General features: G+C 40.4%; 1 protein-coding gene across 1 annotated transcript in view; it reads right to left on the minus strand.

Moving 5' to 3' along the window:
* PKHD1 (PKHD1 ciliary IPT domain containing fibrocystin/polyductin) overlaps positions 1–15,317 on the minus strand; it is a 441,675-nt gene that overhangs the window by 355,108 nt on the left and 71,250 nt on the right. The window contains 3 exon segments of the mRNA XM_002697311.6: positions 448–598; positions 7,908–8,127; positions 14,483–14,626. Of these exon segments, the coding sequence (XP_002697357.3) occupies positions 448–598; positions 7,908–8,127; positions 14,483–14,626 (515 nt within the window).

Raw genomic sequence — 15,317 nt, forward strand, 5'->3', positions numbered from 1 at the left:
TCCACTCTGTTTGTTTTGTACGGCACACACACGAACGGGACAGGCCAGCAGACACTGTCATCCCACCAAATGAAGATGGCTGAGTGATTTGGAAACCTTCCAGAAGCGCCTGGTTAAATTGTAGGCCATTTATTTCATGGAGAAATAAACCACAGAGAGCTTCTTTCAAACATGCTCATGGAAAGCAGGACAAAATGTTGAGATTATCTGCTCAGAATTTGCTTTAAAAGAGCCCAGGCAGCACTCATTTATTTTTGAGAAAATATATGATTAACCATAGCTAACTATGAATTCAGATGCTATGCATTAGACCAGCTCCTCAAAGTTTGAGAGCATTTAATATTATATATCGCTGCCATTTGGGCTAAATTGTTTTTTTAATGTACACAATATTACAAATTTAATTTCAGCTGTTTGAATCAGTCTGTAAAAAAGATTTGATTATACCTGAGTGTTCTGGCCCCGGCTTTTCCGTATCTCAGTAATCTTGGCGGTAATTGGCTGATTAGGCGTCTCACACTCCATCTTTGCCTCAGTTTCCATGGTAATGGTACAGGAGCTATTATAGATGAGAACTTCATCTCTTTCCACTTTAGGGCTGAAACGAGAGGGGAGGTTAAATGGGGTGTCATCAATCTTAATGAAATGCAATTATTTTTACTCTTATTAATCATTGCAAGCCATTAGCTTGTGGCAACTACAGGCCACCATTTGTCAAATTTTGCAAATTTCTGTAATTTTGTTTCCATTCTTTTATTGTTTATTTGTTTTCCCTTTATCTGCGCACCCTGCAATGAAAATGCACATGGTAAATATCTTTCACTGAGGCCTTTCTCTTTTCCAGATCTATCAGGAACATTTAGCAAAAGCTTCTCCAAGCCCAACCGAATAAGCAATACACAGACAATACTTCCAGTTCCAAAAATGGAAGCAAATGTTGGGGAAAAAAATTTCTTTTTTTCTTTACCCCTTCTCTCTTCCTGTTCTTACACTCTGTGTGGGGAGTGAATTGCTAAATGCCCCCAGGGCAGATGGAGAAATTGGAAAACCCACACAACTGGCTAACTGGTCCCTAATTCCAACTGTGAAAAAATGAGCTCATTTAGGCTTTCAATTCCCTCTCCCCAGCTGATGGCAATGAGTCTCTGTTGCTAGCAGTGGAACATTAACTTAGTAAATTAATTAAACTTACTTAACAGCCCAGACTAAGGAGATTCGATATATGTGCCAGTTATACTACCAGCCACTTGCTTTAAAAGTCCTCTTGCTTTAAGGAGAGAAACCAGAGTGGATTCAAAATGAAAAACAGCAGTGTAGCATTACAGAAAGTCTAAAAATATGTGGTCCAGAGGAAACGAGACCATGGAGTTTGCAGGGTATGGCCCCCAACAGGTGTGATATTTGCTCGAGAATAATCCTGGCTTTAGGCATTGTTGCAACTAGCTCCTAGATGATTAGTTATAATAATGTATGATGTTTTACATTTTTTAACAATTTCATATGTATGATCTCATTTCAGCCAGTAAAGTAGGTAGAGGCATAAGAAAAGTGTAACCCAAAGAGACCTGAGGATTTGCATAAAGTCAAACATGAAAAGTATGTCAGCTCCAAGATGAGGCTCCAGGGCTCCCAACTCCTAGAGCAGTACCCCTAAGTTTTGAGATGGAGCATCACAGCCAAGATGGCTGATCCCATGGGAAGACCAGAATTGGTGATGAAGAGGGCAAAAGGTCACTGAGAAACTATCATGTTGAACCATATTTTTTTCAAATCAATGTCAAAAATGGTTTCCCCCACACTTTGTTAGAAGTAATGAGCAGGATAACTATTACACCTGCTTAATCTCCTCGTCTTCAGGCTAGAATATTCTCAGCTCCATATCCATCCAAGACGTGACTCCCATACCCACTATCTTCTGGACCTACCGTACAGTGTCAATATTTTAACATCATGCACCCCAGTTTGGCTGACCTTTGAGGCTGTGGTCTCCCATTACCTAGGCTCTCCTCACCATGGCACTTAATACTGTATTCATTTTGTAGCCCCCCAAGCTTAAACTGGAGAAGGAAATGGCAACCCACTCCAGTACTCTTGCCTGGAGAATTCCATGGACAGAGGAGTCTGGCGGGCTATAGTCCAGGGGGTCGCAGTCAGACACAACTAAGTGACTAACTTTCACTTTCAAGCTTAAATTAAGATGACAGTGAACTTGAAGTCTCAGAGCCACGACAATTTTCTGAGGAGTATTAGCATGCAGAGTTGAGGCTGGGAAGCTGACCAACTAGATTCAAATCCCTAAACAGATATCTACCATCCATCTGACATTGTGAAAACATGACTCTCTAAGCTTTGGTTTATAAAGCATGTTTATAAAATGAAATTACTGATCATAAAAAATGTGTTTTCAAGAGGTATTGGGGCATAAACCAACACAATATTGTAAAGCAATTACCTTCCAATTAAGTTGAATATATTTAAATAAAATAAGGTATTGGGGGATGGAGCAAAATGAAGCCAACAAACGGATCTGTACAGAATCTGGCACTTGGAAGTGGCTGATAAAGTCAGCCATTGTTAGTTTTGAGTGGTAGGGACGTTGGTGGTATTATTGTTGAAATGCCAATGTGGGAATTTACATTCATTGTAAATTGTTCTAGGTCATCTCACTGATGTGGACCCAATGTTCAGATACATTTGGAATCTGAGCCTGTAACGTAGCTACTGAGCCATCATCCAGTGGGTAGACAGAGCCACACCATTTGCTCCTGGAGTGTTGGCTGCACTCAAAGCTTCAGTAAAGAAAAGAAAACCAACTTAACTTCTAAATTAAAATATGATGTAATGTTTAGATACCTATGGAAATATGAGGAAGTAGAATGCAAAATTCACCTTCCAAGTGAAACACCTGACTTCAAAGCAACTCTATGTTTATGCCAGGGCACTTCGGGCTTTGCAGCGAGACCCTTTCTTTTGCTACTAGAGGTGGGAGTAGAGGAGTGGGTAGAATAGTTTAACAGAATAGTAGTTTCGCCACTGCCATCGTAAATCTCTTCTAACGTCACCAGAGAGGAAACGAATTTGGTTTCCCACCCCATCCTATTCCTTGTGAATCGGTTCCCAGATTGTTACTTCTATTTCTGAAGTAATCACAAACCATCTGATTAATAATTCATTCTGGAATTTTGTCAGGGATAATACAAGCCTAGCTTTCTACATTTCCAGAATTCCCCTTGTTTTGCTTTTTAGGCAAGAGAAAGAATATTTGCTGTCACCTCTGCCTGTTCTGTGCCCTGCTCTCACATTCATTTCCCCCTGTGGATCTTCACTCGTATGAGCAGGGTTTTTGCACTCAGTATAGGATGATCTCGGATACCAAGGGAGAAGCAACCAACTTCCTTTACAACCTTTGTTGGTCATGCGCTTCTACCTCCTAATGAGCCTTCGTCTACCCTTTCTAGTTTCTTCAAAAGCAAATGTCAGAGTAAAAAAGGGGTAAGTTGCCCTGCCCTCCTTCCACCTGCCTGTAGCAATGCCCTCCAGTTCCCAGTGGATTGCTCCATTTCACAATGGAACAATTGTGAAATGTTCCATTGTGACTCCACTAGTGACTCCAGAAGCATGATATGTATCACTTGCCATCAGAAGGTCACTCCGGCTGACAGAGTCCTAGACCAACTAAACAAAGCCTGTTCCTTCAGCAAGTCCTCCAATAGCTGGTCCCCCAGCAGAAGGTCCTGCTGGTATCTGTCAATGTTGTAGCAAGGATTGCTATGGCTTTCCAGACCATTCCAGGAGGAGATAGCTTGCTCCCCACAGTCTCAGACACATGTCAGAAGAAGCAGATGTCATGTTGGGGCCACTGATCTTCCTGGGAAAGACCAGTGATCGTGGTGTGGACGGGCCCACCTCCTCCCCACCTCTGTGAAGTCGGGCATAGGCCTGCCCACCATAGCACCCCTGACTCTGCCTCCCATCGTCCTGGGTCTCCAGGCTGCTTCCTATTCTGTGTGCCTGCATGTGCTTCCCAATAAAGGAATAAAGTGAAAAATATCATGTTCTTCTTGCTCTAAAAGAGTTAAAACCCCTTTCTGCTCCTTAGCCTTTTTCACAACTTTTAGCTCATTATTTCTTTTCTCTTTTCCTTTCTGATTATCTGACTAGAATACTTTTCATTAAAAAGCCATCATCAAGATGAGCAGAGACACCAGGATATCAACAATAGACTAACATTTGCAAAATTTCAAAGTTTCTTAATAATTACTATGCCATGTTTTCTTCCACAATCATCCTATGAATTAAGGAATGCAACTGGCTAGATTTAAATATAGACATATGCATATGTAGAGAAATACACAGCTAGATTATATAGTGGGCATGCATATACACATGCACACAAATATTTATTCTGACAGAATGTGGAAAGAATATTTGGTCCACATGGTGGTAGAGAGTTCTAGAGCCTAAGTTTCCTGAGTCCTGACCTATTTCTCTTTCAGTTGGTCTGATCAGACCCAAAGGTAAGCAGGTAATCTCCTTGTACTCGCTCTCTAGGGGAGGCAATAAAAACACAGGCTGTCATTCTGTCTCCCTCACTTAGCCTGAAATTGCTTCTTCTGTCTCATCTCCTGGACCCACACAGCCCAGCCAAGCCTCTTGCTGCTGATGCTGACAACATAGCATCATGCTAAGTTAGTCAGAAGCCTTGGGTTCTAGCCCCAATACCACCAAGGCTTGACAGTGTGATTTTAGAAAGATACTTAGTCTGTTCTTAGAATATAATCCAAACTCCTTACTATGGCCTTCAAGGTCTTCCTGCCTCCCCGAGCTCATCTTTAGCCACTTTATTTTCTTCCTACACTATTCCTGCCCTTCTGACCTCTAACAGTTCATGAAACTTGATGAGTCATTTGTACTTGCTGCACCCACTATCTGACTCTCCATAATGACACTTGTCTTTAGCTCAGCTTAACAGACACCTTTTCTGAAAAGTCTCCTCTGAGCCAAGCCAGGGATCCCAACCCTGAGCATATATCTGGAAAAAAACTATAATTCTAAAAGATACACATTCCCCAGTGTTCACTGAAGCACTATTTACAATAGCCAAGACATGGAAGCAAACTCAGTATCCATCAACAAATGAGTGGATAAAGAAGATGTGGTACATACATACAATGGGATGTTACTTAGCCATAAAAAATAATGAAATAATGCCATTTTCAACAACTTAGATGGACCTAGAAATTATCATACTAAATGAGGTAAGCCAAAAGACAAATATCATAATCATATTTCTTATATGTGGAATCTAAAAAAAAAAATGATATGAATGAACTTACTGACAAAACAGAAATAGACCTACAGACATAGAAAAAGAACTTACTGTTACTAAAGGGGAAAGAGGGGTAGAGAGAGAGAAATCAGGAGTTTAGGATTAACATATAAACACAACTATATACAAAATAGATGACCAACAAGGACCTCCTGTATAGCACAGGGAACTTTACTCAATATCTTAAAATAATCTAAAAGAGAAAAGAATCTGAAAAGAATATATTACATATATATATATATATATATATATATGAATCACTTTGCTGTATACCTGAAAGTAACACAGTATTGTGAATCAAATATACAATTTGATTACAAATTTTCAGTTGTAAAAATAATTTTTTTAAATAGCTTTTACTGTTTTCTATCACTCTATAGCCCTTAGCACAACACATGACCAGCTTGTTTATTGCCTAGCCCCCTCCTGACCCTTACAAGTAGGCACTTTGCATCCTATTCATCATTGAATCACCAGCTTCTGATAACTAGAGCATAGTAAACATTTGATAAATACTGGATAGATGGATGGGTAGATGGACAAATCAGGCATATTGTTGCTGCAGATATGAATATCTGCCTTTGCCAAATGACATCAAATTTATAGTGGTAGTGGCTGGCTGAGGAGTAAACCATTTGATGAAATGGATCCCTTGTAAAGATCCTGGAAAACAGTTCCATGGGTTCACAATCTTAAGAGGAACAAGGTAAGCCATTTAGCACATGATTTTCCTAACTCCCCTTGTATAATTTATAATGTGTTTTCTGATTAAGAAATTAGTACATAGTCACTGAAAAAATTACATAAAAACTCAATGATGAAAGCAAATATGATCAGTCCTCCAGCCGCATAGGGCTAGGCACCCTCAGTGTTTTGGAATACTTCCTTCTAGTCTTTTCCCAAATACTTGTCATATATGCCTACAGACGCAGGTACTATAAACACTTTCAGGATTACATTGATGCAATATTTTATAACCTGCACATTTCACTCCTTAATATATTGTAAGCATTTCTCTGTCTGGTTAAATATTATCCATCATGATTTTTCAAGGTTTCTTAGTATAAACACTTACTTCATTTCAGCTTTTTTGTTGTTGTTTTTATACCTAAAACTTCAAAGACTATAGTTTTTCATAAATATTACATATTTCTAACTGCTTTCTTAAAATCTTGAAAGTGAAATTGCTGAATTAGAATATGAAGAATTATAAGGTTATTAGTGTATATTGCAAATGATATTCATAGATAAGGACATAGTTTTTAGTAGGGTCTGAGGCTCAGTGGTAAAGAACCTGCCTGCAAGTGTAGGAGACACGGGTTTGACCCCTGGGTCGGGAAGATCCCCTGGATAAGAAAATGGCAACCCATTGCAGTACTCTTGCCTGGGAATCCCTTGGACAGAGGAGCTGAAGGACTATAGTCCATGGGATTTCAAAGAGTCGGACACAACTGAGTGAATGAGCACAGGGCTCAGCTGCCCTCAGCCACCTCCTAGAGAGAAGAGCATAGAAGAACTCCAAAGAATAGCTTAGGGACCGAAATAAAGTTATCGAATTCTGGGGAGCCAGGACCAGCTGACATACACTTGGTCCCCAGCATCAGCATGCTGAGATCCAGTCTTCCCTGAGCACCAGCTGCAGCCCCATTTCTGATGAGCCCTAAGCAAGCTTTTCCCCTCTAGTCCAGATAACAACCTTAAGGAGGCCCTTTCTTCCTCTCACTAAATCCAAACTCCTGGTGGCAAATTCACTCTAAACACGGACTGTCCCAGGACATCAGAAAGTCCAACTGCTGTGAAAAAGGCTGGTTCTTGTTTTTCCTCTGGGTAGTCGGTCTTAGTTTTATTTTTTAATGAGGAAATAGGCCTTCATTGAATAATTGGATGTAACCACTCTTGATAAGAAATAAAGAAGGACACTGGGCCACATTCAGCACTAAAATATCATACTTCATAAAACAGGAGCTGCTTGTGAAAATGAAGTCCATGTAGAGCAACCGACATGGCCACACTTTTTTAAAAATTTGTTTAGAAAAGGTGATTTTTACCCAGAAAGTTGTGGTATTTGTTTTTTAAGTTCAAAAAAAAACAAATCCTTATAAGCTTATAACTTCTAAATCCAAAATCTACAGTCCTGCCTGTACACCCCCACTTCTTTTGAATAAACATTGTACAATCTGCTGGATTTCTCTACGACTTTTTCTCATACTTGTGAATCTGTTTGGAAAGAAAAGAAAAAGGAGAGGGGAAAAGAGCCTTCTGTTTTTCATAATGTCTAATCTTTTTCCCCATTGGCATTCACCAGATGTTGCTTCGGATCGGAAGATAAATATTAAAATCTAAGCAAGAACAAAGCGGGCTGTTTACTGGGCAGATTTTTCAGATGTTCTCTTGAACACTTGAAAAGACAGGAGACGCTTTGATATGCAGGCTGGCTGGAATCCACAATGGAACAGTCCCTCCGACAACAGCATTGGCCCCAGGGCCATGTCCACCCAACATGGAGTTCCTGATGATTCCATCAATCCACTGGCCACGCATTTGTGTGCCAAGTCAGGGAGGGAGAGGACTGAGTTACCTGATGAAGAGGCCTGAGAACGATGGAAGGATAGACTCTGTCCAATGATCTCGTGCCAAGAGGCATCGGGAACTTTCTTCACAGATGTAGAAGTAAGGCCACGATTCCGGCAGGCTCTCTGTCCCCACAGTGATGATCAAATCACAGTGCACATAGCTGCAGCTGGCGGTCTCGCAGTCCTCCTCCTCAGGCCTCAGGTCACACAGGGAAGCTAAGGACACTGCAGGAAACAGTCACCGCTGGTTTAGGTGATAACCACAGAGAGAACTGAAGGCCTCACATTGTTTCATCAACCAAGCCCATGTGCTGTACTTTGACCAACAGGAAAATAAACTTCCTCGTTTACTCTTCTTAAAAATCAGAAAAACAAACATCATACATTAATGCATCAGTGGAATCTTGAAAAATGATACAGGTGAACCTATTAGCAGGGCAGGAATAGAGACACAGATGTAGAAAATGGACATAATGGACATGTGGACATCAGGGTAGGGGAGGGGAGGGTGGGTAGAACTGAGCAATTAGGATTGCCATATATACACTACCATGTGTAAAACAGACAGCTAGTGGGAACCTGTTGTATAACACAGGGAGCTCAGTTCTGTGCTCTGTGATTACCTAGATAGATGGGATGGGAAGGAGGCGCGGTGGGACGGAGGTTCAAGAGGGAAGGGATATATATACACATATAGCTGATTCCCAGGTGGCACTAGCGGTAAAGAACCTACCTGCCAGTGCAGGAGACATAAGAGACTTAGGTTCGATCCCTGGGTAAAGAAGATCCCCTGGAGTAGGAAACAGCAACCCACTCCAGCATTCTTGCCTGGAAAATCCCACGGATAGAGGAGCCTGGTGGGCTATGTCCAGAGAGTCGCAAAAAGTCAGACATGACTAAAGCGACTTAACACGCCTAGCCGATCTATGTTATTATACAGCAGAAACTCACACAGCGTGGTAAAGCAAGTACGTGCTGTGCTGTGCTTAGTCGCTCAGTCGTGTCTGATTTGTGACCCCATGGACTGTAGCCCACTGGGCTCCTCTATCCATGTGGATTCCCCATGCAAGAATACTGGAGTGGGTTGCCATGCCCTCCTCCAGGGGATCTTCCCTACCCAGGATCGAACCCAGGTCTCCCACATTGCAGGTGGATTCTTTACCATCTGAGCCACCAGGGAAGCCCGTGAATACTGGAGTGGGTAGCCTCTCTCTTCTCCAGGGAATCTTCCCGACCCAGAAATTGAAGTGGAGTCTCCTGCGTTACAGGCAGATTTTTTAACCAGCTGAGCTACCAGGGAAGCCCAAAGCAACTATACCCCCAAAATAAATAACACATGTCGGTGTATGAAAAAAAACACCACAATATTGTAATTATCCTCTAATAAAATACATTAATTTTTAAATGTATTAGATATACATAATATATACAGAAGGATATAAATCATGTTTTTGTAAAATATAAATCATCCAAGTAAAAAAAACTCATGTGAATGTACCACAGGATCAGCCAACATAAAGTCTAACACCGGCACGATGCTCGCCAATCGACGCGCTCCTGGCCAAGTCTACCACTCTCCTCCTCATTCTCGGAAACAGCCACTAGACAGAAGGTGGCTGCCTTTTACCTCCTTTTGAACTTTAGAAAGTTATACATGGCATAATATTCTTAGACCTGCTTTCTTCACTCCACATTATGTTTCCAAGATTTAGCCATATTATCACACATAACTGCTGTTCCAATGTTTTCATTGCTCTTCAACACTGCTTTGAGTGAAAGTACTACAATATATTTGCCTACTCTGTCACCAATGGACTTTGGGGAATTTCCCAGCTTTTGCCACTACAAATATGTGATGCATTTTCTCTAGAGGATATGTCTCTAAGAAAATTGTTTGTGCCATTTTACTTTCCTATCTTTATGGGTTCCCAGTAATGCACATAATTGCCAGCACTTGAGATTATCAGACTTAATTTTGGTCAGTCCAGTGAGTATACAAAAGCATTTCATTGTGACCTTAATTTGCATTTTCATCATTATTTTTTAGGTTGAACAGCTTTTTGTATATTTAGTAATAACTCCTATTTTCTCTTCTATGAACTTCCCGTGTAGGTCACTCGCCTCTTTGTTCTACTGGAATGCTTATCTTTTCCTTATTGATTTGTGCCATTTTATATTCTGAGTGCTAATCCTAAAGAAGTTACATGCTTATTAACACCTTCGCCAGGTTTGTGGCTAGACTTCTCATTATCTTTATGGGATCTCTTGATTAACTGAAGTTCTTGATTTTCATACAGGGAGTTCGATTAACATTTCGTAAAGAAGAAAAGCAATGATTTGAAGCTCTCTGACCCTGAGACCATTTCTTCCCACGTCACGAGACCCAATGTAAAAAGCATCACCAAGGCAGACTGGCAATAACCTTTAACAGGAGGATGAACAAGTCTGCCATTTCCTACTTTCTTTGGAGTAGGAAATGACAAGCCACTCCAGTGTTCTTGCCTGGAGAATCCTATGGACAGAGGAGCCTGGCAGGCTAGAGCCCACGGATTGCAAAGAGCTGGACATGACCAAGCAACTAAGCACGAACACATCTCTACGTGAGATGGTTTGGGAGCACCTCTGCCTGAAAACCTTAATCAAATAGAAAAAAAAAAAAGCAAATTTTCTCTAGTCTTCTACCTCAGGAGCTAGCCTGTTCACGCAGGTACAGAACATGTGTTATCAAGGACTATGAGTTTGAAGCTAAGACACCTGCCCATATCACATGACTGCATGCAGCAAGGTATGAGGCAAGTACACAAGAGGGTTTGCCTTTACTCATTCACACAAAAATAGTTACTCTTTTTGCTGGTACATTCTGAAGCACCTGACACATTGTAGGTTCTGTGACTGTGTTTCCAAAGAATTATAGCAGTTAAAACGTCTGGAAAGTAAGACTCTCACATGGACAGAGGAAATATGAGAACTTTCCAGTTAGTAAGCCCTAGGGCAAATAAAAACAGGCTTAACACCTATAAAGTAATGAACTCATTACGGGTGATTAGGTGGATGCAAATTGACAAGGTGGATTATGATAAATGCCCAGAGCTGGGGATCGGAATCCAGGAATTTTACTCAATTTTACTCAAGGTTCTGCCACGAAATAGCTGTGCAACCTTAATCACTTTAGGTTTTCGCACCTCACAGAAAAAATCAGTTTCCATGAAGAAGTCATATTGTATAAGTCAAGATATAAATGCAGGAAACCAAAAGATCAAATATCTTGCTGATTTTAAACAGAGTGTTAAACTGACAAGGTGCTATAACAACCTATCATATGCAAAAGTAAAAGTCTCCTTTCATTAGAAGTATAATTTGAGGAAAAAGTGAAGATGTGTGTGTGTGTGCTGTCTCTTCAGTCATGTCCAACTCTTTGCACCCCTATGGACTGTAACCCGCCAGGCTCCTCTGACCATGAGATTCTCCACTCAAGAATTCTGGAGTGGGTTGCCATGCCCTCTGCCAGGGGATCTTCCCGATCCAGGGATCGAACACAGGTCTCTTGCCATCTCCTGCATCACGGGCAGATTCTTTACTGCTGAGCCACTGGAGAAGCCCCAAAGTAAAGATGAAAGACCCCAAAGCAGCAAAAGGACTTTTTTAAAAGCTTCATCTTTAAAAAAAAAATTTATTGAGGTATAGTTGACTTACAGTACTATATTAGTTTCAAGGATACAGCATAGTGATTCCATATTTCTACAGAGTCTCAGAAGAGAAATGCCAAAATGTTTACTGATACAGCAGTCCCCAAGGTTGTGCGTTTCTAACAGACTCCCAGGTGCTGCTACTGTTGCTGCTCCAGTAATAATAATTTTTTTCAATAATCCATCCATAATAATATAATCCTCAATAATAAAATCGTTGAGAAGCATTATGTTAAAAGAACCGAAATTATTCAGCTTTCCCAAGGGCTTTCCAACTGATTAAGGTGAAAAAACTAGAGTGGGGAGCATTAGGTAAAAGGGCAGATTTCTCTGGAAAGAGTAACTGTGGAACCACTTGAGGGGGTTACTGCTGTGAAAGTGCCCACTAAAAAAATCTTTTAAAGTATAACAGATTCTTAACTAACTTGATTCTGTACAGTCCTTTCTTAAGGAAGGGTAATTATTAGTAGTTTTTAAGAATTTCTGAGATACATCCCTCTGACAGTTTGATGTCCATTATAGACCTACTTCTTGGGAGAAAAAATACATAATCATAGTCATAAAATATTTTATTCAATTTCAGAGATTCATAGAATCTCCAACTTCCATCTTGGATCTTACATTAAAAAACCAATGGAGTAGGATTTCACAAGTTCCTCCCCATCTTTAGACATCTTTTAAAAGACTTATTTTTTAATGAAAAAGGAAAAGTCAAATTATCCATTTCTCTGGAATAAATGAGCAGCCCTTGCACAATCAACGAGTGTTTGCTGACACCTAGTGGTAAGCGTAAGAGTCACAGCTTCTCACTCGTTTTCCTCAAAATATCAAGAAATTTTGAAGTCTTTTTATAAATTTAACCAAATCTCATTAAATGTAATTATTTTATTCTTCTCCTATGAGTTATGAAACTCCCAATATAAAACACAAATTCTCTAACCCTGACTTCATGGTTTTTAAGTTTGTACTTCTGGTTGTCTTGAAACAATAGCAAGGGGTTGACTGATTTAAACAGTGTATATGTGAAAGCCACACCTTCCCTCAGAAAAAAAAAAAAAAACAACTGTAGCAGCATTTATAAAATATTAGGACCTAGAAATGGTTGATTCTATGCTTCCCTGGTGACTGGGAGGGTAAAGAATGCTCCAGCAATGTAGGAGACCCAGGTTTGATCCCTGGTTCAGGAAGATCCCCTGGAGAAGGGAGTGGCTATCCACTCCAGTATTCTTGTCTGGTGAATACCATAGACAGAGGAGACTAGCAGGCTACAGTCCAGGGGTCACAATGAGTGGAACACGTCTGAGCAACTAACAGTTTATCTTTCCACCATTTCCCAATTCCCTTATTTATTCTTTCATCAAACATTGATTTTGCATGTCCCCTAAGCCAGGACAGTTCTTTGCATAGGAGTGAGAGCAGAGAAACAGATATATTAACTTAAATTTTCTACCATATCCTAAATATCCTACTGCAGAGTCTTAAGTAGAATAATACTCTCTTCTATAATGTTCTGCTTATACACATGATGATAATAAGACCCTCAGATTCTGGTATTTTAAACAAGGGTTATTTCTCCTCCCCCAACTTTTCCCCCTCCTCTCCTTCCTCCTTCTGGTCTAAGACGATCCAGTGTAAACTGCCATCACAATAGTATTATACATCATGGAATTTTTGTCCAAGTTCAGATGAAGCAATGCTTTTATCACTATAAGTCTTTTACCCACAGTCAAGTTGCAAACACATAAATTAGGAATGTAACTTCAAGCATTACACAGAAAACATGAGGGTAAATGGTTTTTAAGTGCACAGGTACAAGATGTATGACTATGCAAATAAGATAATCAGGTGGTTTAGCTGACCCTGTAGTGATTAATGGCAATTTCATCCCTGAAACATTCTTTTTCTGAAGCTCAGTGGGCAGTTAGTATGCGTTGTGAGCTTCATGGGAAAATCAAGCCTTGCACTTTGCATTCTAACCCCCTCACCCCACAAAGACATAGCTTCCCATGCCATATTTTACAAAACTTAAAGGGCTTCCCAGGTGGTTCAGGGGTAAAGAATCTGCCTGCCAATGCAGGAAATGCAGGTTCAATCCCGGGAAGATCACCGGAAGAAGGAAACAGCAGCCCATCCTAGTATTCTTTCCTGGAATATCCCACAGACAGAGGAGGCTGGCGGGCTACAGTCCACAGGGTCGCAAAGAATTGGACATGACTTAGCGACTAGAGAGCAACAAACTACAACAAAGTTTAAAGCAATGAGAGATCATGGTTATTTTACTGAGTTACGGCTCAGATAATTACCTGGACTTTACAGAATAAAAGGATAATGTCAACATTGACCCTTTTGCCTATAATAAGATTCAGGACCTGAGCACACTAATGTGCAAGACATTTCCAGCCGGATGATGTAATCCCTTCGCTAGTACTTCCAGTAGGCAGACATTTCCAGCAGCCCCACCTCAGGAGACCAAGAGACTATTTTCTCCCTGATGTTATGCTGCCATTGAAACTAGTATTCACAACTCAGAATCACTTTCCCCGTCATCACAGAACTGCTGTCAAAAATATGTGATAAATTTTCTGCTGTTATTAATACGACAAAAAAAGCTATTATGAGTCATCTTAATAGGCGGTCTTCAGTGCTAACTATCACTTTACATGGGGATCAGAGAAAACTTTTTCCATAGGAACAAACAGAAAAATTGAGTCAATATTGGTGATGGACAGGGAGGCCTGGAGTGCTGTGATTCATGGGGTCGCAAAGAGTCGGACCCAACTGAGCGACTGAACTGAACTGAACTGAGAGCATGAATTACCAAAAAGATGCAGTTAACCAAAGTATGCTAATTTCACACCTACTCTTTATAAAACAAATCTGGTGTTTTTACTGACCATCGAGGGGCAGAACCAAGCAGCTGAAGGCAGACACCGTCGCATTAGCCAAGACTTGGCAGGGAGCACCACACACAGCAGCTGAGATGTTCCCGGGAGAAAATCCTGCTCCAAACACGTGCACGAGCCTCCCGCCTAGGCGGCCTTTAAAGACAAAATGAGGAGTTTACCATCACAGAGGCAAATCTTTTTTTTTTTTCTCAAAATTCAAACCTATGCTTTCTTGCTGCCCACCCTTCTTTCCATGCCTAATGGAGTCCACACAATTGGCCTGAGATCCCTGACTTTTTTCAGTTTCCTCTCACTAAGATCTGAGCTCTGAAGCCCGTTCTGTCAAACCCAGTCATACTCAACAACCTATGAAAAGTGTCATATGATTCTTATGTATGAAAATAATGCTTGTTTATAGTTTATAAACTTTTTATACAGGAGAGTACAAAATGAAAGTAAAACTTCCCTTACCTACTCATCTCACTCCCCAGAAAAAGACATATCTAGTTTCTTGTGAAGCCTTTAGGATTTTCTAAAGCATATAGACTATTTTACTACAAACTGATCATTCTATACATAGCATTCTACGACTTGTTTTTTTAATTAGAAATGCAGCATAAACATCTTTCCAAGTCTCTCTCTCTATATATATATAGAGAGAGAGAATCCAGCTCTTCATTTTAATAGACACTTAGAATTCCATTATATGATTATGCCCTAATTTACTGAGCAATTTTCCTGTTGATTGCTGAAAGTAAAAGTGAAAGTCACTCAGTCCTGTCTGACTCTTTGTGACCCGATGGACTATACAGTCCATGGAATTCTCCAGTCCAGAATACTGGAG

This window comes from Bos taurus, chromosome 23 (assembly GCF_002263795.3).
Source record: "Bos taurus isolate L1 Dominette 01449 registration number 42190680 breed Hereford chromosome 23, ARS-UCD2.0, whole genome shotgun sequence".
NCBI classification, from domain to species: domain Eukaryota; kingdom Metazoa; phylum Chordata; class Mammalia; order Artiodactyla; family Bovidae; genus Bos; species Bos taurus.